This window comes from Myxine glutinosa, chromosome 5 (assembly GCF_964187855.1).
Source record: "Myxine glutinosa chromosome 5, kmMyxGlut1.1, whole genome shotgun sequence".
Lineage (NCBI taxonomy): Eukaryota > Metazoa > Chordata > Myxini > Myxiniformes > Myxinidae > Myxine > Myxine glutinosa.
This window is the reverse complement of record NC_136265.1, coordinates 120,361,032-120,387,150: the sequence shown is the minus strand read 5'-3', so window position 1 is coordinate 120,387,150 and position 26,119 is coordinate 120,361,032. Positions and strand designations below refer to the sequence as shown.

The window sequence follows — 26,119 nt, the reverse complement described above, 5'->3', positions numbered from 1 at the left end:
GCGAGTCCATTATGTAATGACATACATGTTATCGTACCCTTTGGAGTGTGAACATCATTAATTATTTTTATACTACTGGTGGAGCAGCACCGGGAAGGACACCAGGTGGTGTAGTCGAGGGACAGGAGAGAGGTGGGACTGCTCGGGATCGAGGTGTTCAGAGGAAAAACTCGTACGGACGACCCCATAAAAAGTTGGGATTATTTGGGGTCATGAAAGTGGTAGTAGTAGTAGTAGTAGTAGTAGTAGTAGTAGTAGTAGTAGTGGCATCACCAGAGCACCTGCCTAATATCTTGGTGTTAATTCGATAGCCAAGATACCGGTTGATTCCTCTTCTTCTTCATCTTTTTCAACCACAATTATTCCCACGTTCTTGTCTGATTGTCTCCTCCAAGCTCCCTGGAATATGGGCCAAACCTTTCATGAAGGCATGATGTTAGACTACGGTTAGGGCAGGAATTTGGAATTTGTTCAGGGTGCTGGCGATAGTTCACCGACTCTTCCCCTAACTAACTTCCTGAACTGCCCGATCGTTTCTTTCCCCATTGGTTAGAGTTGAACAATAGTTTGTGAATAGTGGATGGGAGTTTTGTCCCACTGTTTCGCTACGGTTTGCATTAGTCAACGTCTAACTGACACCACGGAATTCCTGAATTTCTGGAGACATTTGCATGTATACCTCATTCGGCTCCTCCTCTCATTTCCTGAATTTCCAGAGAGACATTCGCACATATAGACCATTCTGCTCCTCCACAGAATTCCTGAATTTCCAGAGAGACATTCACACGTACAGCTCACTCTGCTCCTCCACAGAATTTCTGAATTTCTGGAGAGACATTCACTTGTATAGATCAATCTCCTCCTCCACGGAATTCCTGAATTTCTGGAGAGACATTCACTCGTATAGCTCATTCTGCTCCTCCACGGAGTTCCTCAATTTCCATCGAGACATTCACATGTATAGTTCATTCTGCTCCTCCACAGAATTTCTGAATTTCCAGAGAGACATTCCGTCACATAGCTCATTCTGCTCCTCCACGGAATTCCTGAATTTCCAGAGACACATTCACTCGTATAGCTCATTCTGCTCCTCCACGGAATTCCTGAATTTCTGGAGACATTCACATGTATAGCTCATTCTGCTCCTCCACGGAATTCCTGAATTTCTGGAGAGATATTCACACAGTTCATTGTGCTCCTTCATGGAATTCCTGAATTTCTGGAGAGGCATTCACTCGTGTAGCTCATTCGGCTCTTCCACAGAATTCTTGAATTTCCAGAGAGACATTGACTCGTATAGCTCATTCTGCTCCTCCATGGAATTCCTGAATTTCTGGAGACATTCACATGTATAGCTCATTCTGCTCCTCCACGGAATTCCTCAATTTCTGGAGAGATATTCACACATAGTTCATTGTGCTCCTTCACAGAATTCCTGAAACATTCGACTCGAACCTCCTCTCTCAGTCCTTCTCTTTAGCTATTTTATCATGATATCATCCAAGCGTTTCTCTAGTTGGTGAAGATTCTCCATCACAGCTGTTGTTCAGGTTGTGGTTAAAGATTAATTGTGCTGTAATTATATCCGATATAATTCACCAAATGTCCATCTGTCTGTCTGTCCGTTCCCAGGTACCGCAAAAACGGCTGAACCAATCGCAACGATATTTTGGGTGGGTATTCCTCGGACCCCTGGGAGTAAAATAGGCTATATCGTTTTTCCAATTTTCCAGTTTTTCCAAACACGATGGAATAATATTTACCGATATGAACAGTGATGTGGCTTTTGTTGAAATTCTACAAATACTGTTTAAATTTTGATGAGAATTATGAACCTGCCGCGGATGTGGACGTGGACAGATTACGGCAATGCGCGGGTTTGATTATAACCCAATACAACCGTCATTTAAAACAGTATGTTGTTGAAGTATCAATTGATGATTGGAATTGAGTGAATACAATTACGATTATTGAATTCATAATTGTGTTCACCCAACCGTACGGAACTTCACATCAGGATTTAAATATTTGTTTATGTCACGAATGTTATTAGAAGTTTATTTTTTATGTTAATGTTATTTAATTTGTGATTGGAGTTATGCTGTTTGGAATGAAAAAAGAGATATCGAGTTCAAGTGAATGACGGAATGCCATCACGGTTTTACGTTCTACGCGTGATATTCGCAGATCGCTACATGCAGATTCGCCATTAATAATAATAATAATAAAGGAGTCTTATATAGCCCCATCAAGCAGAGTAAACTACCCTCATGGCACTTTACATTATCATGCGAACGCACACACACCGCACACACACACACAAACATACACACACACAGACACACCTTCACTCTTGCCCTATTCCTCTCCATCCCCATTCAAAACCCACAGATGTGTACTCCCCCTCCTCCTCCCCTTCCTCCCCCGCACATGTACCAGACATACTCTCGATCTCTGTCCCACCTCAAACCAAAGGGAAAACAGGATTTAGACTTTGAAAGACTTGTGAAACAGATAGGTTTTGAGGGAGGTTTTAAAGGCAGGAAGAGAGTCAACATGTCGAACAGAGGAAGGCAAGTCATTCCAGAGCAGAGGTGCAGCAAAGGAAAAGGATTTCTCGCCAAACGACTTGGTGCTGGTACGCGGCGGCTCTAAGGTCATAGAGTCGTCGCTTGAACGAAGCCGTCGCCGAGGTTCATCGAGAGTGAGCAAATCGGAGAGATTGACTCTGGGACTTCCCATTGACTGGGAATAGAACACACGCACCTGTTTGTTTGTGAATGGGTACGTTTTTCATGGAAGTCCTTCACGAACTTGCTGTCTATGTCTGAAGGTGCTACAGGAATGTGGAATTTATTGGTTTCATGCTTTAACCTTCGCCGTTTCTGCATTGTCTGTTTGCTTCTGGCCTCCCACCCGTGCATACCATGAGTACCTCACTAGTATCCGATAACACAAACGTCGGGAAAGACGAACCGTCGCGCACCAACCTCACACAAGACCAAGCGAGAAAGTGAAACAAGTAAGGGGAACGCACGGTTTAGGGACCATCACTGCTGTGTCTGTTGGTTTGGGGGGTGAATGGAGGAAGGGTGCGCATGCGCAGAAGAGGGAGAATGCCGAATAAAGAAAAGCCTCTTGATTCTCGTTCCTGTTGCTGTTTACTGAATCTACGGACACTACAACTGGCGACGAGGTAAACATTTCTGGCGAACTAATGATGGCGGTAGGCTCATTGGAGACTTTCGAAGGCAACGATTTTGAAGCATTCAAAGAACGCTTGGAAGCCTATTTCATAGCGAATGACATCGGACAAGTCGAGGTGGCCGCCATTGCTGCCGTGATCCAAGCGGCCGACAGGAGGAAGGTGGCTACTATGATCTCACTGATCGATAAGAGTACTTACACTACTTTGAAAGACTTGTGTCTCCCGGAAATAACTTCTGCTAAAACATACGAGCAGTTGTGTGAAATGCTAAGAAATCATTTCAGGCCGCGAGTGTTAGAAGTCGCGGAAACTTATCGTTTTCACCGGATGACCCAGAGTGAAAACCAGAATGTCACGGACTATGCAAACAAGCTCAAACGTTTGGCCGTCACTTGTAATTTCGAAAACCACCTCCCACGTGCTTTACCTGACCAGTTTGTAGAAGGTGTGCACAGCCAGTCCACCAGGAAAAAGTTACTTTTCGAGGACAGAACATTCGAACAAGCTGTGGCAGTGGCTGAGGAAACGGCTGAAAAGGAAGTAAAACAATTCAACTATGGAGAGCCAGGGGTGTCGGGCTCTGTGGACTTTACAACGAGCATAAAAAAACAAAATGATTCGCATCGTGGTCCTCGTTTCAAGGATCGGTCGGAAAAAACGACCCTACCGTTTCCAAAGGAAAAACGTTGTTACAGATGTGGCTCTATGGAACATCTGGCTGATACATGCAAACATGCTCGTACCATCTGCGGATACTGCCGACGTGAGGGCCATTTGGTTAAGGTGTGTTTGAAGAAACAGAAAAACGTCTTTTGAAACAAACCGATCATGTTATGGTTTCGAGCGATGAGTCAGAAGACGAGCTGGATACGGTGCATTTAATGCATGTTAACTCTACATCTGTTTCAAAAAACACGACTCCTCACTACCAACTCGAAATCTCCATCGAAGGAACAGAGATTCCAATGGAAATTGATACGGGAAGTTCAGTTACTCGACTAAACAGTCGTGATTTTCAACGTCTGTCCGGTGACATCAATACCTTGAAACCAACTACAATATTACTGAAGAGCTGCATGGGTGATGTCATCAAATGCTTTGGTGAGAAAGGAATGTGTGTTCAAATTGGGGAGCAACGTGGTTTTGTTACAGTGCGTGTGGTCGATGGAGCAGGACCTTCATTACTGGGTAGAGATAATGTTTCAAAATTTTCCGTTCCCTGGAAAAATATTTTCAATGCTGACATCGTCAGGCAATACCTCAAGTTGTTTAAAAACAACGCCTTGGGAAGGTTGAGAGGGGTACAGGTTGCGCTGAAGGTGCGGGACGATGATCCAGTGTTCATGAAAGCTAGAACTGTTCCGTTTGCCATCCGTGAAAGGGTTGACCAGGCTTTGGACAAGCTGGAAAAGGATGGGGTCATTGAGAAAGTTCGGTACTCAGAATGGGCCTCGCCCATTGTGCCGGTCATTAAACCAGATGGCCAGTTGCGGATTTGTGGTGATTATTCGGGCACCATAGACAAATTTTCCGAGTTGGAACAATACGCAGGACCTACGCTGGAAGAACTATTACACAAACTAGTTGGTGGGAAGAAGTATACGAAGCTTGATTTTTCCCAAGCCTACCACCAATTAGAGTTGGCCCCTGGGAGCAGAAAGTATACTAGGTAAATACACACCGAGACCTGTACCAATACCGAAAACTCTCATTTGGGGTAAACACAGCCGTTCCAGTTTTCAATGTACCATGGAGAATTTGCCAAAAGACCTTCGCGGGTGCTGCGTGTATATTGATGATATCCTGGTGACGGGAGATAGTGATGACAACCATTTTTAAAACCTTCACAGGGTTTTGAAAAGGCTGCAGGAAAACGGAATTACATTAAAACGTGACAAGTTCCACCTCATGCTGGACGAGATTGAGTATGTTGGATTTGTTATTTCGGCTGCGGGGGTATTCCCAACAAAACGGAAGCTTGAAGCTATCCAACAGGCAGAGGACCCCGAAAACGTGGGTGAATTAGTCATTCATTGGCCTCGCAAATTTCCTTTGTCGTTTTGTTCCAGATTTTACCGAAATCATGTCTCCTTTGTGCAAGCTACTAAAAAAGGAGGTGAAATGGAAATGGGGAAAGGCCGAAGGTAACTAATTTGAAAAAATTAAAGCTGCTTTGTGCTCCAGTCACGTACTACATCATTACAACCCTCATGCCTGCTTGGTCCTTCAGGTGGACACATCCTCAGTTTTTTTTTTGTTTTTTTTTGTATACTGAATCGAGGCTCGTGAAAGAGCTGACATTTACTTCACAAACAAATCAACCAGACAAACAAAATATATAAAAAGAGGGAGCGGAAGACAAGAGAAGGGGAAGCACACAAACACTTGAGGGCACACAACATTTAAGAGCAGGGAGATGTGTGGGAGGGAGAGGGCTTGGGGGGAGGGGGGTGGCAGAAGTATAAAACACAAGGACACCAAGGACTTCCAGGACAGAAGTTGGTATTTCAAAAAAGTGGAATTGGGGTGAAATTAGCGGGGATAGAAAAGATCAATGTTTTGGATGGGGGAAGATAAGAGATGGTGGTGGACAGCTGTTTTAAAGACCTGGACGGTGGAGTGGAATTGAAGAGAGTGAGGGAGTTTGTTCCAGAGGCGGGAGAAAAGAGGAATGAAGGAGAGAAGGTGAGCAGAGAGTCTTGATTTTGGCAGTTTAACCATAAGAGGGTTGCAGGCAGATCTTGTGCGACCTGTAGGAATATTTGCTGGACAGAGCCCAGAGAGAGCTGGGGGGGCAAGGCCAGAGAGGAGTCTGTAGAAGACGGAAAGACAACCAACCTGCCTGCGGTGAGTGAGTGAGAGGCCCTTGGAGTTAGCTTCATTGCGGGAGATTCCAATGATTCTGAATGCTTTGGTTTCAACAGCGTGAAGACGAGCTAGGTGTGAGGCAGGTGCACCAGCCCAGAGGGGAGAGCAGTATTCCATTGAGCTGCGGATGAAAGCCTTGTATGTGGTGAGGAGCTCAGGTGTGCCAAGGAAGGACTTCGCACGACGGAGGATGCCCAGTCGGCGACTGGCTTTGGAGGCCAGATTTGAAATGTGGTTTTCCCAGGAAAGATCATGGCAGATAGTGAGACCCAAAAGCTTGAGTGACAGAACTTATTGGAGAGGATTATTCAGAAAGTAGATGGGAGGGTTGTCCAGTCGGGCTTTTCGGAGAGACATCGTAAGAGTGTGAGATTTGTCAGGATTGAAAGACATGTTCCACTTGTATGCCCAGTCTGTGATTTTGGCCAGGTCTGCAGAGAGTGAGGAGGCTGCAGACTGCCGATCTGAGGGAGGAAGAATGGAGCGACAGAGAGTAGAGTCATCAGCAAAGAGATAGAGAGGATTTTCAAGAGAGTCAGAGAGATCATTGATGAAGACCAGAAAAAGCACAGGGCCCAGAACACTGCCTTGGGGAACTCCAGCCTGAACAGGAAGAGGAAATGAGAGAAACCCATTCAGGGCCACACGTTGACTACGACTAGAGAGGAAGTCCACCAGCCATGCGTGGAGATTTCCATGGATACCAAAAGAGGCGAGTTTTGTGAGCAGAGCAGGGTGCCAGACCGTATCGAAGGCACGTGATATGTCAAGGGAGACAGCTCTAATTTCCTGTTTGGCATTGAGGACCTCCATCCATTGTGAGAAAGCAGAAGCAGCATGTCCAGAGTAGAGTGACCAGGTCTGAAACCAAATTGATGATCAGAGATCAAGCCATTGGAGAAGAGGAAAGATTTCATATCTGAAGCAATGATGGATTCCATGACTTTGCTGATAATTGGGAGAAGGCTGATTGGTCTGAAGTTGCTGGGATCTGTTTTTGCACATTTTTTGTGCAAAGCGGTGATGTTGGCAGATTTCAAAGCAGATGGCAGATGACCTTGAGCAAAAGAGAGGGTGAAGAGAACAGAGAGAGGGAGTGAAAGAGCGGAAGAACAGGATTTTAGGACCCGTGGGCTGATGCCGTCAGGTCCAGTTGCAGAATCAGAGTCGAGGGTTGACAGAAACTTTTCGACCTTGTCAGGAGGAAAGGACACAGAGTCCAGGAGCAGCTGGGTACGACTGGGTACGGTGGGTACAGAGAGGGATGGGTTTGGGACACAAGATTTAGAGGCAAACACAGAGTTGAGGCATTCAGCTTTTTCACGTGCGGAATCAGCCGTGTGGCCATTTGAGGTGAGGGAGTGGATGGAGGGGGAACAAACAACAGAAACAGATTTGACCAGACTCCACCAGGATTTGGAAGAGGGAGACAGATAAGAGAGTTCTGTCCTGAGAACGGAGAGATATTGTTTCCTGGCTCTCCTGAGGGTGGACACACACTTGTTTCGGGCTTTGTGAAAGGAAATGAGATTTCCTTCCATTGGATTTGCTTTCCAGGAGACGAAAGCAAGTTGTTTCTGGGCAATAGCCTCACCACAAGATTCCGTGTACCATGGACGGGAGGAAGGGTATGACAACTGAAGACGAGATGGGATAAATCTGTGCATGAGAGAGAGCAATTTACTTTGGAAGAATTCCCAGGATGAGTTGATGTCAGAGGCGGTAGAGATGGGAGACCAGTCCAGATGATTGATGGCTGCTTGAAGACCGTGCCAGTTGGCCTGAGTGAAATGCCAGACTCATCGATGCTGAGGAGGCTCTCTGAGAATGGTCAGAGAGATATCCACTTTAACAAGCACATGATCAGATGAGCTGATTGGAGCAGAAGAAGAGCAGCAGACATTTTCAGGGACGTTTGTCATAACCAAGTCCAGAAGAGAAGATGCTTCGTTGACTGAGATCCGGGTCGGGAAATTGACAGATTGTGTCAGTCCCAGTGAGTCACAGAAATCCTTTGCTGAAGAGCCATGGCTGGTGAGAGAGGAACCCACACCCAGCCAACTGGCATGGTGACAATTGAAATCACCACATATGAGGAAGAGAGAGTTGGGATGGGTAGATAGAAGTGGGTCCATATTATCAGACAGCGAGATGTAGATGGAGTCATCACTGTTTGGTGGACGGTACAACACACATATGAACAAAAGGTGGGAGCGAAGGGGAAGCCGTAGCCAAAGGTATTCCTGGGGGTGAGGTGGAGAGAGGGCAGTGCAGGGCGAGTGAGGAAGAGAGTTTTTTATAAAGATAGCAACTCCTCCTCCAGGACGGGCTCAGGTCTATCATACCGGAGGAGGGAGTAACCTGGGAGAGATACCAAGGAATCAGAGACATCATAAAGGAGGAAAGTTTCTGTTAAGCAGATCACGTCTGGTTTATCAGAAGCAACCTGTATGGAGAGATCAGTCAAGTTTGAGCGAAGGCCCCGGATGTTTGAGGTCCATACTGTTAAAGAAGAGGAAGGGGGAGCATCGGATACAGAACAGGGGGGGGGGGGGGAGCGGTAGGGTAAGATGTGGAAGAGGAGGAAGAGGTAGGGAGAGCTGTTGAAGGTGTGTCAGGGATTTCAGAATAGCTTGGAGAAAGGGAAGAATGGGGCGGACAAAAGGTTTGATGGTGATTGGGTGAGGCGCAGTGAGGTGTTATTTGAGGAGGGGGAAGAGTGAGGCAGAAGGTTGAGGGAGATGAAGGTGAAAGTTGGAAGGGGGAAGAAGCGGGGAGGATGCTTTGAGGAGGAGGGGTGAGAGGGGAGTCTAGGAGGGGAGGAGTGAGGGAGGGTCTCGGAGGGGAGGGGTGTGGGGGGAGGTTTGGAGGGAAGGGGCAAGGGGGGAGATCTGAAAGGGATGGGTGATGGGGAAGATTTGGAGGGGAGGGGAAAGGGGGAAGATTTGAAAGGGATGGGTGATGGGGAAGATTTGGAGGGGAGGAGCAAGGGGGAATATTTGAAAGAGATGGGTGATGGGGAAGATTTGGAGGGGAGGAGCAAGGGGGAATATTTGAAAGAGATGGGTGATGGGGAAGATTTGGAGGGGAGGGGCAAGGGGGTGGATTTGGAGGGGAGGGGTGATGGGCAAGTTTTGAAGGGGAGGGGTGAGATTGGATTTTAGAAAGTGTACGATTAATGGGAAACGAACATTTATTGCAAAATGAGTTTCTTGAGACCTTCAAATCAAAAATACGTTTGAGGACGCTGAAGGATGGGTGGAGTTCTGGAGAGTTTAGGGAATGGATGAAAGAGGCACTGTAACTGTAAGAGATGGAATTTTTTTTTGGAATGAATAGATTTGGTGAGCAAGTCGAAAGCATCCTTTTATAGAAGAAGAAGAAAAAGGTGTTATAGTATATGACAGAATACAGTTCTTCAGGGGACAGTTGAAACATTTTTAACGACGTGAACACGTGATAACGAACAACGTGGTCGAAGCACCAACGAACAAATAAGAACGAACAACGGATAAGAACAGAGAAGGGATTTAAAAAAAAAAAAAAAAATTTTCATTGATATGAAAACAGAGACAGAGACCGAACGTGAAACGTGAAAAATAGAGACCGAAAGTAATTGCGAGCGCAATCGAAGAACCGCTGAGACAGAAACAAAGCCTCAAGCCAAGGTCAGACACGGTAGCCTACTAGTACTACACTAGGTGCAGTACTACACTGACAAGATAGCGTCAGTACTACACTGACACACTGTACTTCACGTCAGTACTACACTGACACACTGTACTAGTACTGCAGACACGGTAGCCTACTAGTACTACACTAGGCGTCAGAATACGCGACACGAACTAACCGACGATTCTGTACACAGGTATGAAAAACCAACACCAAGAATACTATTAAAGACACACCAATAGTTACGCACACCGAAAGAAAGATACAGTTTCGACAAAAACACAATTGTAAAGTTACTTAACTTCGAAAGCGTGCGCGCATGGACAGCTTTGAAGAGACGTGACGTGACGTGACGAGAAGAGACGTGAAGAGACTTTGAAGAGATTTAAAACGTTAGACAAGTGGTCGATGTTCGGGGAGGTTAGGGGGAGAAGAGAAAATCTAAGAAATAAGCAACACAGCGAAGGAAAGAACTTAAATTCACAGAACACCTATGGGGGTAGGGAAGCCGAGAGAAACCAGGCCGCGTACGCGGTGGGACAGAAAACGATTAAATTATACAAAAGTTTGCAAGAATTGCAAATCAACACCAACTGGAAAACACCCTGCAACACATGCACAATAAAAAGCAACTGTGTGTGTAGGGGCAGTCCTACTTCAACCCAGTCCAGAGGGTGAGTTAGAACCGGTGGCCTACGCATCGAGAACTCTGAACGACGCGGGAAAAAAATACTCCCAGATTGAGAAGGAGTCATTGGGAATAGTTTTTGGAGTGACAAAGTTTCAGCAATACCTCCTGGGGAGACATTTCACGCTAACGACAGATCATAAGTCTCTGGTAACTCTGTTTAACGAGCACAAACCCATGTCACAGTTAGCATCAGCAAGGATAAAGAGATGGTCCTTACTGTTGGTAACTTTCGACTACACTATACAGTTCATCACAGGCAAGAAAAACGTTTATGCGGATTTCCCCTCACGAAAACCCGTACCGGGTCATCCTACAAAGCCTAAACGAGTGACTGTGGAGGTACTTCTGGTGAAAAATGATGAAATTGTGAATGCCGCTGTCATCGTGGCTGAAACAAAGAAGAATCCAGTTCTCTGCAAGGTACTTAATTTCACAAAACATGGTTGGAATGAGAATCCGAAGGAGGTGATTCGGCCTCATCACAACAAAAGGCTGGAACTTTCAGTGGAAGACGATATTGTACTGTGGAACTCTCGGGTGGTTATTCCCACATCGCTTCGGCAGATTCTACTCACTAATTTACATGCTGAACATTCAGGCATGGTAAAAATGAAACAAATGGTCAGGAGATACCTGTGGTGGCCAAATATCGACAAGGATATTGAAAGTACCGTGAAATCGTGCGTAATGTGTCAGGAGAATGTGAAGGCTCCGCCGGGGAGCCAGCCCGCATCGTGGTCTTCACCTGCCGGTCCCTGGAAACAACTTCATCTAGACCTGGCGGGCCCTTTTAAAGGGAAAATGTTTTTGGTTCTGGTAAACGCTTATTCAAAGAACTTAGAATTAATTCCCTTGGTGAACACTACTGCCACGACCATTATTCAAGGCCTCCGACATGTTTTCAGTGTTTTTGGTCTGCCGGAACACCTTGTGACTGATAACGGCAGCAAATTTACCAGCGCCGAGTTCCAAGAGTTTCTCACGACAAATGACATGAAACATACCCTGACTGCCCCAGGACACCCTGCTACGAATGGTTTGGCAGAACGTTACGTCGGTCATTTTAAGGAAAAAAAGAAAAAAATTGGAGATACCGGAGAGTTGTTACAAACCAAACTGGACAGATTCCTGTTGACATACAGGGCCACGCCGACCTCGTTTGGGAAATCACCTTCAGAACTGTTAATGAACAGACAACCTAGAATAAGGCTCAGTGCTCTAAGAGCTAACCAAACCAAACAACAAGTGAAGGTGTTCCAAGAGAACCTCGGACATGTCCCAAAGTTCTCGTTTGCGCGAAATTTTGGAAAAGGTCCGAGCTGGGTTCCTGGGACCATCTTTCGGGTCATTAGTCCAATAAATTATGATGTGCGAGTAAACGGGTTGGTGTGGAAGAGACATGAAGAACAACTACGTCCCCGGGATGTGACCACCTCTTCATGTTTACAACCCGGTGGTGAAATGCGGGGCCCCGACCAATTCCCAGTCTCGCTTTCTGGACCCTTGTCTCCAACTAGTCTTGTTGAGAGGGGGAGTCAGGAAATGAATGGGGGGCCCCGACCAATTCCCAGTCTCGCTTTCTGGACCCTTGTCTCCAACTAGTCTTGTTGAGAGGGGGAGTCAGGAAATGAATGCGGAGCCCCGACCAATTCCCAGTCTCGCTTTTTGGACCATTGTCTCCAACTAGTCTTGTTGAGAGGGGGAGTCAGGAAATGAATGCGGGGCCCCGACCAATTCCCAGTCTCGCTTTCTGGACCCTTGTCTCCAACTAGTCTTGTTGGGAGTGGGAGTCAGGAAATGTCTATTCCATTTGCACCACCTGTTGAACGAGCTGCTCTTCCCGATCAGCATTTTGATGACTCGATTTTTTTCTCCACGGGTTGATCAATGTGGGAACCCGGAACCGGTTGTGGATGAACCCGTGCCTTCCCCATCATCTGGTCAACTACCTCATCGGGTTGGCGAGTCCAGAAGATTTCCGGTGCGAGAAAGGAAGAAAACGCGAAGACTAAATTGAACAATGCTGAGTCTGTGTATTTGCCCACCACCTGGTTGGATGAGAAATTTGTTTTTTTTGACCCCTCGAGTCTAAAATTTGTGAAACGTAGTTAATTGTAGGTTGGGTAATGAAATGATGAACGGCTTGATGTGATTGTGTTATCTGGTTTATATGACAGACGAGTACAGCGATCTTAATGATTAACTACCTATTTGTTGTAGATTTAAAGAGGGGGCAGTTGCTGTGTCTGTTGGTTCGGGGAACCACGTGATGGGGGGTTAATGGAGGAAGGGTGCGCATGCGCAGAAGAGGGAGAATGCCGAATAAAGAAAAACCTCTTGATTGTCGTTCCTGTTGCTGTTTACTGAATCTACGGACACTACACCTGTCAGTTATAACTGTCACTTTTGACTGATCGTCTTGTTTGTCAGTTAGGAAGGAAATGATTTTAAAAAATCATAACCAGTGAACGAGCAGCTGAATGGGCAGACATTATATTCTCTCGCATGCATCACGTGGTTGCTGCTCAGATCTTTGCTGCGAGCGCCGCTGTGCCGCTGATGCGGTGCCCCCTCGTGGTTAGAGCAGGAATTTGTAATTTGGAGAGGGTGCTTGTGCTTGTCAACTCTTCGTCTAAAAACCTGGAATATTTAACGTTCATGGAATCATTAACCAAGTTTAACGTCCTTCTGATAGAGGCACAAACATCAATGCCCCGCCATGCATGCCCAAGACCAAGGCGGTAGTTTACAGTGTGGTCGGGATTCGAACCCCAGCTATAGGAAGCCCAGGGGTGAAGTGGCTATCATGTGTTGTGTGTTAATGGTTTTGAGTCGTGCTTTTGGAGGGATATGAGTGGGGGGTTTAATGGGCAATCTTTGAACACGACTGTGTGTCCACCGCTTAAAAGACTGAGGACCCAGAAGACCCCGAAGACCCAAAATACCCTGTAGACTGTTAAAGACCCAAAACACCATGAAGACCCCAAAGACTCCAAGGCCTCTGAAGACCCAATTGACCAGATCCCAAAGACCCAGAGGATCCAAACGACCCCCTAGGACTCTGAAGATCCAAAATACCCAAAAGACCCTGAAAACCAAATGGACCCCAAACACCAAAAAGACCCAGAAGACCCTGAAGACTGTTAAAGACCCAAAATACCATGAAGACCTAAAATACCCTGACGACCCAAAAGACCGAAAAGACCCTGAAGACCCAATGGACCCCAAACACCCAAAATGCCCCAAAGACCCAAAATACCCTGAAGCCCAATGGGCCCCAAACACCCAAAATACCCTGAAGACCCAGAAGACACTGAAGACTGTTAAAGACCCAAAAGACCACGAAGACCCAAAATACCCCAAACCACCAAAAACCCCAAGATCCTTGAAGACTCAAAAGACCACGGAGACTCTAAAGACCCTGAAAACCCATAAACACTCCAAAGAGCCAAAATAACCCAAAGACCCATAAATACCCCAAAGACCCTTAAATACCCTGAAGACCCAAAATACCCCAAAGACCCTTAAATACCCCGAAGACCAAAAATACCCTTTAAAAAAAACAACACCTTTAGAGGCCATTTTCCCCCGCAAAGCGGGGGTTGGCCTTTTTCGGGCACCATGGTTGTTGTTGTTTTTTGTTGGTCCCCTTTTTGAAGCAATGTTTTATGGCCGGATGCACTTCCTTCCGCCAACCCTTTTTGTCGCCTTTTACGACAAGCAGGGAATTACCAGTGAACTGGTACTCAATTAGCCGACCTCGGAAGGATGACAGGCTGTCAACCCCCCTGGCGTTAATTCAGCGATCGACCGGGATTCGAACCCAGGATCCTAGGATCCTAAGCTGGCACCCGAGCCGCTAGCCCAACACCAGGCTCAAAAATACCCTAAAGACCCTTAAATACGCTGAAGACCCAAAATACCCCAAAGACCCTTAAAGACCCTGAAGACCCCAAGGACCCAAAGGACTTAAATGACCGAGAAGACCCTGAAAACCCAAAATACCCCAATGACCCATAAATACCTTGAATACCCAAAAGACCCCAAGATCCTTAAAGACACAAAATACCACAAAGGACCCCAAAGACCCAAAATATACCAAAGACCTTTAATTAGCCCAAAGACAGAAAAGATCAAAAAGACACCGAAGACCCAAACGAACCAAAGAACCTTAAAGACGGAAAGAGCCCGAAGATCCAAAAGACCCTGGTTACTGAAAATATAAAAAAGACCCCAAAGACAAAAATATCCCAAAGACCCTTAAATACTCCCAAAGACCCCCCAAAAAACCGAAGATCGAAAACACCGACAAGACCGAAAAGACCGAAAAGATCAAAAAGACCCACAAGACCGAAAAGACCCAAGATACTCCATAGACCCTTAAAGACCCCAAAGACCCAAACAATCCAAAAGACCGAAAATACCCCAAAGCCCCTTAAAGACCCTGAGGACCCAGTAGACCCCAAATACCCAAATTACCCTTAGACCCTAAATACCCAGAAGACCCTTATATATATCCCAAAGATACAGATTGAGGACCCAAAATACTCAAATGACTCAAAAGACCAAGAGGACCCAAAAGACTCAAATGACCCAAAATACCCCAATAACCCAAATGACCGAGAGGACTCAAAAGACCCAAAGGACACAAAAGGCCCTGAAGGATTCCAAAGACCCAAAATAAGAGTAATTATGCCTCTTGCATTGGAATTGTATACGGCGGCTTGCTAACTGAGCCTCAAGGTCGGTGTACGGAAGCGGTATTTTTAAAATCACAGTAAATACAATGCACATGGAGGTGAAATTTGCTGAACGTGATGTGCAATGTGCGCAGAGTTAAAGGAGTGTTCATTTACCTCTGTATGATGTCTAACAAATAAAGATGATAGAAGCACACCTGACACGCTGGACTGCGGACTGCGGACTGCGGACGTGGCTGTACAGTAAAAAAAAAAACCGTTCCAACCCGCTATTTTTGACCGGCTTTATACGAGTTTTCTGAATAATAAAATTAACGAATTAATTATTATCATCCATTATACTTGCGGCACGACATGTGACGTCATTTCTTACGTGCTTCCAATGAGCGAGCAAAGTCCACCTGTCGCTTCTACTGGAGACATTACAGTCAGGTGTTATTGAAGCACCTACAGCTTTGCACGTGCAGTCTTGCACCTTCAGTCTTGCATCTGCAGTCCTGCACATTGAGACCTGCACATTCAGCCCTGCACATTCAGCCCTGCACATTCAGCCGTAAAAGGTTCTCGTATCTACTTAAACCTGGATCCTAATCAGATCCTACAACCCAGGTGAGTTACATTGAACTCCTCTGTCCCAGCTCCTGCACATGTTTTTTTTTGTCCGCTTCACAGCCTCAGTCGTTGACAAAATCAAATTTTTGCAGCAGAATCGACTGCAGTGAAACATTTATAATTACTTTGATCGAACAGAAGCTTCCATTATGAGATTACAATTAAATGCATCGCAAATATAAATAAATCGTTTTATTCCAAACTTCTTTATCGACAGAATTAATTTCTGAACTCGAAAGCTTTCCTAAAAATTCATAACCTCAATTTACTATTTGTAATAATAATAATAATAATAATAATAATAATAATAACTCATAATAATAACAATAATGATAACAAGAACTGCCACTGTATAAATTCTGGCAGTGATGACCAGTTTCCTCCGCCTTCCCGCTTTGATATTGGACACACATTGATACAACCCCGCTTTGATACAACCCCGCTTTGACACAACCCCGCTTTGACACAACACTGCTTTGATACAACACCGCTTTGATACAACCCCACTTTGATACAACCCCGTTTTGATACTACCCCACTTTGATACAACCCCGCTTTGATACAAACCACTTTGATACAACAGTGCTTGGATACAACAGCGCTTGGATACAACCCTGCTTTGATACAACCCCGCTTTGATACAACCCCGTTTTGATACTACCCCACTTTGATACAACCCCGCTTTGATACAAACCGCTTTGATACAACCCCGCTTTGATACGACCACGCTTTGATACGACCACGCTTTGATACGACCCTGCTTTGATACGACCCCGCTTTCATACGACCACGCTTTGATACGACCCCGCTTTGATACGACCCCGCTTTGATAGGACCCCGCTTTGATACAACCCTGCTTTGATACAAACCGCTTTGATACAACCCCGCTTTGATACAACCGTGCTTTGATACAAGCCTGCTTTGATACGACCCCGCTTTGATACGACCCCGCTTTGATACGACCCCGCTTTCATACGACCACGCTTTGATACGACCCCGCTTTGATACAACCCCGGTTTGATTCAACCCCGCTTTGATACAACCCCGCTTTGATACGACCCCGCTTTGATACGACCACGCTTTGATACGACCACGCTTTGATACGACCCTGCTTTGATACGACCCCGCTTTCATACGACCACGCTTTGATACGACCCCGCTTTGATACGACCCCGCTTTGATAGGACCCCGCTTTGATACAACCCTGCTTTGATACAAACCGCTTTGATACAACCCCGCTTTGATACAACCGTGCTTTGATACAAGCCTGCTTTGATACGACCCCGCTTTGATACGACCCCGCTTTGATACGACCCCGCTTTCATACGACCACGCTTTGATACGACCCCGCTTTGATACAACCCCGGTTTGATTCAACCCCGCTTTGATACAACCCTGCTTTGATACAAACCGCTTTGATACAACCCCGCTTTGATACAACCCTGCTTTGATTCAACCATGCTTCGATACAACCCCGCTTTGATACAACCCCGCTTTGATACAACCCCGCTTTGATACAACCCCGGTTTGATTCAACCCCGCTTTGATACAACCCCGGTTTGATACGACCCCGCTTTGATACGACCCCGCTTTGATACGACCCCGCTTTGATACGACCCCGCTTTGATACGACCCCGCTTTGATACAACCCCGCTTTGATACAACTGTGCTTTGATACAACCCTGCTTTGATACAACCATGCTTCGATACAACCCCGCTTTGATACAACCCTGCTTTGATACAACCCCGCTTTGATACAAACCCGGTTTGATACAACCCTGCTTTGATACAAACCGCTTTGATACAACTCAGCTTGAATACAACCGTGCTTTGCTACTGATAGGCCGTATCTGGATTCGAACCTGAACGAAAATCTAATCGGCTTGTTGTAACCTAAACCAACTCATCCACCAAGTTCAGTCATAACTCATCCAAAACTTTTTAAAATATCATGTTATACAGTCACGTGAAAAAGTAAGTACACCCCATGTAGAGTTTTGACTTTTTCAACATATTTCAACATACAGCGATTTGATCTTCATTTCAACAATATTGACATATAAAGGTGATATAATATAACAAATATCATGAAACATTTACATTTTGCAGTCCATTGTATAATTTAAATAAACATAAATGCTAATTTCACATGTGGAAAAAGTAAGTACACCCCTACATTTATCACTACTTCAAATACCTAAAATTAGAATCAGGTGCACCAGCTCAGGTGTAAATGATTAGAACATCGTTGGAGAGGATCTTGGAGGAACCTGTCTTATTTAAACCTCAGACATTTAGTTTGGTTTGCTCTTTGTTGTTGAAGTGTGTGGCGTCACCATGCCCAGATCAAAAGAACTCTCTGAAGCCTTCAGAAAGAAGGTTATAGATGCCTACGAGTCTGGGAAGGGATTTTAAAAGATCTCCAAACAATTTGAAATCAATCATTCGACTGTCCGGAAGATCATCTACAAGTGGAGAAGATTCCAACCAACTGCCAACTTGTTCAGGCCAGGCCGCCCCAACAAGTTCAGCCCGAGAGCAGACCGCAAGATGCTGAAAGAAGTCTCCAAGAACCCCAGAATGTCATCACGGGACCTACATGTAGCTCTTGCCACTGTTGATGTCAAAGTGCACGAGTCTACCATTAGAAAGAGGCTGCACAAATTTGATCTACATGGGAGGTGTGCCAGGAGGAAACCTTTGCTGTCCAGAAAGAACATCAGGGCAAGACTAAAGTTTGCCAATGAACACCGAGGCAAAGACCAGCACTTCTGGAACAATGTGCTCTGGACAGATGAGTCAAAGGTAGAGCTATTTGGCCACAGTTCCAGAAGACATGTTTGGCGAAAACCAAAGACAGCATTTGACCACAAGAACCTGATACCAACTGTAAAGCATGGTGGTGGAAATATTATGGTTTGGGGCAGCTTTGCTGCATCGGGGCCTGGGCAGCTCACCATCATAGAATCGACTATGAATTCTTCATTGTACCAGAGGGTACTTGAGGATCATGTGAGGCCATCTGTCAGAAAGTTAAAACTCAACCGAAGGTGGACCTTGCAACATGACAATGACCCTAAACATACCAGTAAATCCACCAAGGAATGGCTGAAAAGAAAGAAATGGAGGGTTCTGGAATGGCCAAGTCAAAGCCCGGATCTAAATCCCATCGAGATGTTGTGGGGGGATTTGAAACGAGCTGTGCATGCAAGAAACCCCTCAAACATCGCACAGCTGAAAGAGTTCTGCATGGAGGAGTGGGCAAAAATTTCTCCCAGTTGATGTCAGAGACTGGTAGAGAGTAATAAGAAACGCCTACTTGAGGTTGTTTCTGCCAAAGGGGGCAATACCACCCATTAGAGCCAGGGGTGTACTTCCTTTTTCCACATGCGAAATTTGCATTTATGTTTATTTAAATTATACAATGGACTACAAAATGTAAATGTTTCATGATATTTGTTATATTATATCACCTTTATCTGTCAATATTGTTGAAATGAAGATCAAATAGCTGTATGTTGAAATATGTTGAAAAAGTCAAAACTTTACATGGGGTGTAGTACTTACTTTTTCACGTGACTGTATATCACTTTCACCCGATCTCTCAATAGTGTAGAATCACTTAATAATTTAATAATTATTGTCGCCAAATTAATATTCAGATCTTCACCAAAATCGAAACGATTAGTCCTTTTCACGCACACAACCTCTCCACCAGGTTTCGTCCAAATCCCTCCACAAATTTTTGAGATATCGTGTTATATATCGTTTTTGGCCCAATCTCCCAATGGTTAAAGAATTAATTAAAAACTTCTACTAGCTGGATCCATATTCAGATCTTCACCAAAATCGAAAGGATTAGTCCTAGTCACACACCCAAGCTCTCCACCAAATGTTGTCCAAATCCCTCCACAACTTTTTGAGATATCGTGCTATATATCGTTTTAGCCCTGTCTCCCAATGGTGAAGAATTACTTAAAAAATTAAATAACTCTCATATCCGAATCCATATTCAGATCTTCACCAAAATCGAATATATTTGTCCGAGTCAGACACCCAACCAGTTCACCAGGTTTCGTCCAAATCCGTCCACAACCTTTGGTGAAGAATCACTGAAAAAAAATAATTATTGTAGCCAAATCCATATTCAGATCTTCCCCAAAATCGAATCGATTCGTCCTTGTCACATACACAACCTCTCCACCAAGTTTCGTCCAAATCCCTCCACAAATTTTTGAGATATCGTGTTATATATCGTTTTTGGCCCAATCTCCCAATGGTTAAAGAATTAATTAAAAACTTCTACTAGCTGGATCCATATTCAGATCTTCACCAAAATCGAATATATTTGTCCGAGTAAGACACCCAACCGGTCCACCAAGTTTCGTCCAAATCCATCCACAACTTTTGGAGGTATCCTGCTATGTATCCTTTTTGGCCCGATCTACCAATGGTGAAGAATCACTTGAAAAATAATTAATTCTCATATCCGAATCCATATTCAGATCTTCACCAAAATCGAATCGATTGTGAACTTAATATTAATTTGTGAACTTAAATTTAAAATGCATAATAATGTGAACTTAATATTAATTAGTCATTACATTTAATGGCGCGACACATTTAGAGGCTGAAAAATAAAAATGGCGCGTAGCGTGTTAACTACAACATCATGGCGCATCCGACTAAGCGCTGTTCATACCTTTCGCTCCTTGTACTCGCGTTCGGCCGAACTGAACAGGTGGTTCTGGTGTTTGCCCGTACTGATGCACAACATACACACCGGCACGCCGTCCTGTTTGCAGTAAAACCTCATCGGCTCGTCGTGATCCCAGCACCTGGCGTCCTCGACGACCATCGACGTGGTCACCTGCAGCGAGTACACGGGCTCCCCCTCGGAAACCTGGAGCTCGAAGCTGCAGGGGGGAGTGACGCACGACGTCGAGGTGTCCGTGACGAAGGTGCGCTCCTCGTTCTGCCGCAGTTTGTAGGACATGTTCGCCACCACGACGTTGGTGCTCGGTCGGGGCTTGTCCAGGTAAACGGTGCGGCAGGTCGGACAGCGGAAGCCTGAGTCTTCCCGCCTGTTGTCCCACACGCTGTCGATGCAGCGCAGGCAGAAGGTGTGTCCGCAGTTGAGGGTCACCGGCTCGGAGAAGATCTCCATGCAGACCACGCAGGTGAAGTCGTCCTTGTTGAGGTGAAGCGCCGAGTACACCGAGCTCATGGTCTCGGGAATGAAGGAACCTCGAGGTGAACTGAACTCGGACATCAGAACGATCACTCGAATCGATCTAGATGGTGACGATGTAACGATCACAGGTGAATCCGTGTAGTGAGGTCTACCTGTATCCGATGAACGCACCTGGTTTCCACCTGCATACACAGAGGAGCTGGATTCCACAGAGATGATGATGGTTTATTAGGGTCCGGAGGGGATGATGAGCCATATGGTTCGTACTGTACAATGTAATAAGCACGAATGTCTTGGTTTGTTTGTGTACGAGGTTACTAGTTAAGGTTAGTAGAGTCAAACATAACTAGTATTTGCCACAGTTATAGACTATAATATATCAATAAGGGTACATGTGTACTAGGTTACTAGTTAAGGTTAGTAGAGTCAAACATAACTAGTATTTGCCACAATTCTAGACTATAATATATAAATAGATAAATAAGGGTAGACGTGTACTAGGTTACTAGTTAAGGTTAGTAGAGTCAAACATAACTAGTATTTGCCACAGTTATAGACTATAATATATAAATAAGGGTAGACGTAATATAACACGTGAATATATAAATAATAACATTGGAGATTCCAATGATTCTGAATGCTTTGGTTTCAACAGCGTGAAGACGAGCTAGGTGTGAGGCAGGAGCACCAGCCCAGAGGGGAGAGCAGTACTCCATTGAGCTGCGGATGAAAGCTTTGTATGTGGTGAGGAGCTCAGGTGTGCCAAGGAAGGACTTCGCACGACGGAGGATGCCCAGTCGGCGACTGGCTTTGGAGGCCAGCTTGGAAATGTGGTTTTCCCAGGAAAGATCATGGCAGATAGTGAGACCCAAAAGCTTGAGCGACAGAACTTGTTGGAGAGGATTGTCGAGAAAGTGGATGGGAGGGTTGTCCGGTCGGTCTTTTCGGAGAGACATAGTAAGTGTGAGATTTGTCAGGATTGAAAGACATGTTCCACTTGTTTGACCAGTCTGTGATGTTGTCCAGGTCTGCAGAGAGTGAGGAGGCTGAAGACTGCTGATCTGAGGGACGAGGAATGGAGCGGCAGAGAGTGGAGTCATCAGCAAAGAGATGGAGAGGATTTTTCGAACCCCTTGAACAATTTAAAGCTCTTTCTAACCACTCACTCACTGATATCAATGTTCGGTACCTTCTGGGTGTCATGGAAAGCTGAAATTTGTCGTGCCAACGGACATCGAAGCCGGTACACCTGGAAAAATCACAGAACTGTTAGAAAGCGTCCATAAATGAAAATTTACGTAAATACCACAAATGCGCCCTAAAAGAAAGACCTCAATCGATATCTAGAATTTGAAAATTGTAATTTGTATAACTGTAAACTGTGAAATAAAAACCTCAATGAAAATTTACGTTAAAAACCGTAAACTTGCCCTTTAAAAAAAAACCACACCAGGTGATTATTAATACAGATGTCCTTGACAGGTAATCACGACCACACCTTGCAGCGAATCACCCCAGACTCCTTGTCCCTCTATTTATGCACGACGTGATGTTCTGTTCTGTAACTTTAGTCATCGGTAGAATAAAAACATTGGCTTTGAGTTTTATCCTCTGTAGTCTGAATGCTATTTAGCAATAATTGATAAACAAACATGAAAGATTAATGGTCTCAGATATTTTTTAAAACACCAAGATTATAGTTACCTCCGCTACCAAAGGTGGATGGAGGCTTATGTTTTCACCCCTGTCTGTCTGTCTGTTTGTCCGTTTGTTTGTGAACAAAATATCTCAAAAAGTTGTGTACGGATTCTAGCGAAATTTGGCAGAGAGGTAGCCTATGTGACAAGCACGAAATGATTAGATTGTGGTAAAGATCCGGACCCGGATCCAGCTAGGATAATTTTTTAAGTGATTCATCACCATTGAGTGATATGGCCAACCAGGTGGAGGTTTGCTCTCTACTGAGCGCCGTTCTAGTTCCCCTCGCCTGAGGAGAGGATATTGCATTTGAGTCTGTTTGTCCGTTTGTTACTTGGCCCCAAAAAAATTTGTTTTTTGCAAATATGTTCATCACTCCAGTTTGTGTGTGTGTGTGTGTGTGTGTGTGTGTGTGTGTGTGTGTGTGTGTGTGTGTGTGTGTGTGTGTGTGTGTGTGTGTGTTTGTGTGTTTGTCTGTCCACTCACTTATACTTGCTTGCACGTCACAATTTTAAACCGATCTTCACGAAACCTCAACAAATAGTAGAGTTTGTGGTCCGACAAAATCCGATGTATTTTTGAGGTCAAAAGGTCAACATAGGCCAAAGGTCAACCACTTTTTTCGAATTCCTACAATCCTCAATTTCCATCCAATCGACTTGAAATTTGAATAGGATTTTCACAGCAGCTAACTCAATTCAACCACCAACTATTTTTGAGGTCAGCATAGGCCAAAAGGTCAACACGGGCCAAAGGTCAACAATTTCAAATTTCTAATGTCCTAAATTTTCATCCGAATGACTTGAAATTTGAATAGGATTTTTATATCAGCGAACGGAATTCAACCACCAACTATTTTTTTGATCAACATAGGCCAAAAGGTCAACAAGGCCAAAGATCAACCACTTTTTTCAAATTTCTAAAATCCTCCATTTTCATCCGAATGACTTGAAATTTGAAAATGATTTTCATATCGGCTAACTGAATTCAACCACCAACTATTTTTGAGAGAAACATAGGCCAAAAGGTCAACATAGGCCAAATTTCTAAAATTGACAATTTTCATCTGATTAATTTAAACTTTGAAGATTATTTGCATATCAGGTCACTGAATTCAACCACAAATTATTTTTTTTAGGTCAAAAGGATGTTTTACCGAGTGCCATGCTACTTTGTTCTTTTGCCAAGTGTCGCTCTATGAGTGATTTTTTCATTACTTGCCGGAAAAATTTCCGGCAAGTATGTTGATCTGTTCGTTTGTTTGTTACTTGCCGGAAAAGATTCCGGCAAGTATGTTGATCTGTTCGTTTGTTACTTGCCGGAAAAGATTCCGGCAAGTATGTTGATCTGTTCGTTTGTTACTTGCCGGAAAAATTTCCGGCAAGTATGTTGATCTGTTCGTTTGTTTGTCTGTTTGTCTGTTTGTCTGTTTGTCTGTCTGTCTGTCTGTTTGCAGCACTGCGTCTACACCGTTGCACGTAGAATCGCCAAACTTTGCACACATATTGGTCTTGCCCTGGAATAGACTGTGCCCAATTGATGACGTCATCGGTGACGTGGTTCGGCCGCCATCTTGGAAAAACCGAAAAACTTTGCACCTCTATATCTCCGAAAGTACTGTAGAGAAAAAATTGAGACATGGCTCATTGTAAAGAACTCTCCATGGGGTATAAAATATGTTAATGATGACGTCATCAGTCACGTGGTCGGCCGCCATCTTGGAAAAACAGCAAAACTTTGCACCACTATATCTCCAAAAGTGCTGAACAGAAAAAATTGAGACGTGGCTCATTGTAAAGAACTCTCCATGGGGAATAAAATATGTTAATGATGATGTCATATGTCACGTGGTCGGCCGCCATCTTGGAAAAACGGCAAAACTTTGCACCACTATATTTCCAAAAGTGCTGAACAGAAAAAATTGAGACATGGCTCATTGTAAAGAACTCTCCATGGGGAATAAAATATGTTAATGATGACGTCATCAGTCACGTGGTTGGCCGCCATCTTGGAAAAACCGAAAAACCTAGCACCTCCATATCTCCGAAAGTGCTGAATAGAAAAAATTGTGACATGGCTCATTGTAAAGAACTCTCCATGGGGAATAAAATATGTTAATGATGATGTCATCGGTCACGTGCTTCGGCCGCCATATCTGTCCTCAATGGCCAATAAAAAAGTACATTCCGGCAAGTCCTCGGTCTCTGACCGATTTTTCATCTGTTTGTCTGTTTGTCTGTTTGTCTGTTTGTCTGTCTGTTTGTCTGTCTGTTTGCAGCACTGCGTCTACACCGTTGCACGGAGAATCGCCAAACTTTGCACACATATTGGTCTTGCCCTGGAATAGACTGTGCCCAATTGATGACGTCATCGGTGACGTGGTTCGGCCGCCATCTTGGAAAAACCGAAAAACTTTGCACTTCTATATCTCCGAAAGTACTGAACAGAAAAAATTGAGACATGGCTCATTGTAAAGAACTCTAGATGGGGAATAAAATATGTTAATGATGACGTCATTGGTCACGTGGTTCGGCCGCCATCTTGGAAAAACCGCAAAACTTTCTATATGTAGAATCTTTCTATACGTAGAATAGCCAAACTTTGCACACTTATTTGGCTTGCCCTCTAATATACTGTGCCCAAATGATGACGTCATCGGTCACGTGGTTCGGCCGCCATCTTTGAAAAAATTTGCACCTCCATATCTCCGAAAGTGCTGAATAGAAAAAATTGAGACATGGCTCATTGTAAAGAACTGTCCATGGGGAATAAAATATGTTAATGATGACGTCATCAGTCACGTGGTTCGGCGGCCATCTTGGAAAAACCGAAAAAAAATTGCACCTCTATATCTCCGAAAGTACTGAACAGAAAAAATTGCTACATGGCTCATTGTAAAGAACTCTCCATGGGGAATAAAATAAGTAAATGATGACGTCATCAGTCACGTGGTTCGGTCGCCATCTTGGAAAAACGGCAAAACGTTGCGCCACTATATCTCCAAAAGTGCTGAACAGAAAAAATTGAGACATGGCTCATTGTAAAGAACTCTCCATGGGGAATAAAATATGTTAATGATGACATCATCAGTCACGTGGTCGGCCGCCATCTTGGAAAAACGGCAAAACTTTGCACCACGAAATCTCCAAAAGTGCTGAACAGAAAAAATTGAGACATGGCTCATTGTAAAGAACTCTCCATGCAGAATAAAATAGGTTAATGATGACGTCATATGTCACGTGGTCGGCCGCCATCTTGGAAAAACGGCAAAACTTTGCACCTCCATATCTCTGAAAGTACTGAATAGAAAAAATTGAGACACGGCTCATTGTAATGAACTCTCCATGGGGAATAAAATATGTTAATGATGACGTCACCGGTCACGTGGTGGGCTGCCATCTTGGAAAAACGGCAAAACTTTGCACCACGAAATCTCCAAAAGTGCTGAACAGAAAAAATTGAGACATGGCTCATTG

The 26,119-nt window shown here is 44.5% G+C and overlaps 1 protein-coding gene and 1 long non-coding RNA gene across 2 annotated transcripts in view; one reads left to right on the top strand and one right to left on the bottom strand.

Annotated features, from left to right (window-relative positions):
* The window catches only part of LOC137427172 (nuclear factor 7, brain), a 44,737-nt gene extending 23,790 nt beyond the window's left edge, over positions 1-20,947 (bottom strand). The window contains exon 1 of the mRNA XM_068116407.2: positions 20,454-20,947. Coding sequence (XP_067972508.2) covers positions 20,454-20,918 — 465 coding nt within the window. The 5' untranslated portion in view covers positions 20,919-20,947. The remainder of the gene's footprint in view (positions 1-20,453) is intronic.
* Positions 20,746-22,609, top strand: LOC137427175 (uncharacterized). The gene is made up of 2 exons (XR_010984456.2): positions 20,746-21,073; positions 21,972-22,609. It is a non-coding gene; the product is annotated as an uncharacterized LOC137427175 (long non-coding RNA).
* Positions 22,610-26,119: the final 3,510 nt, after the last annotated feature.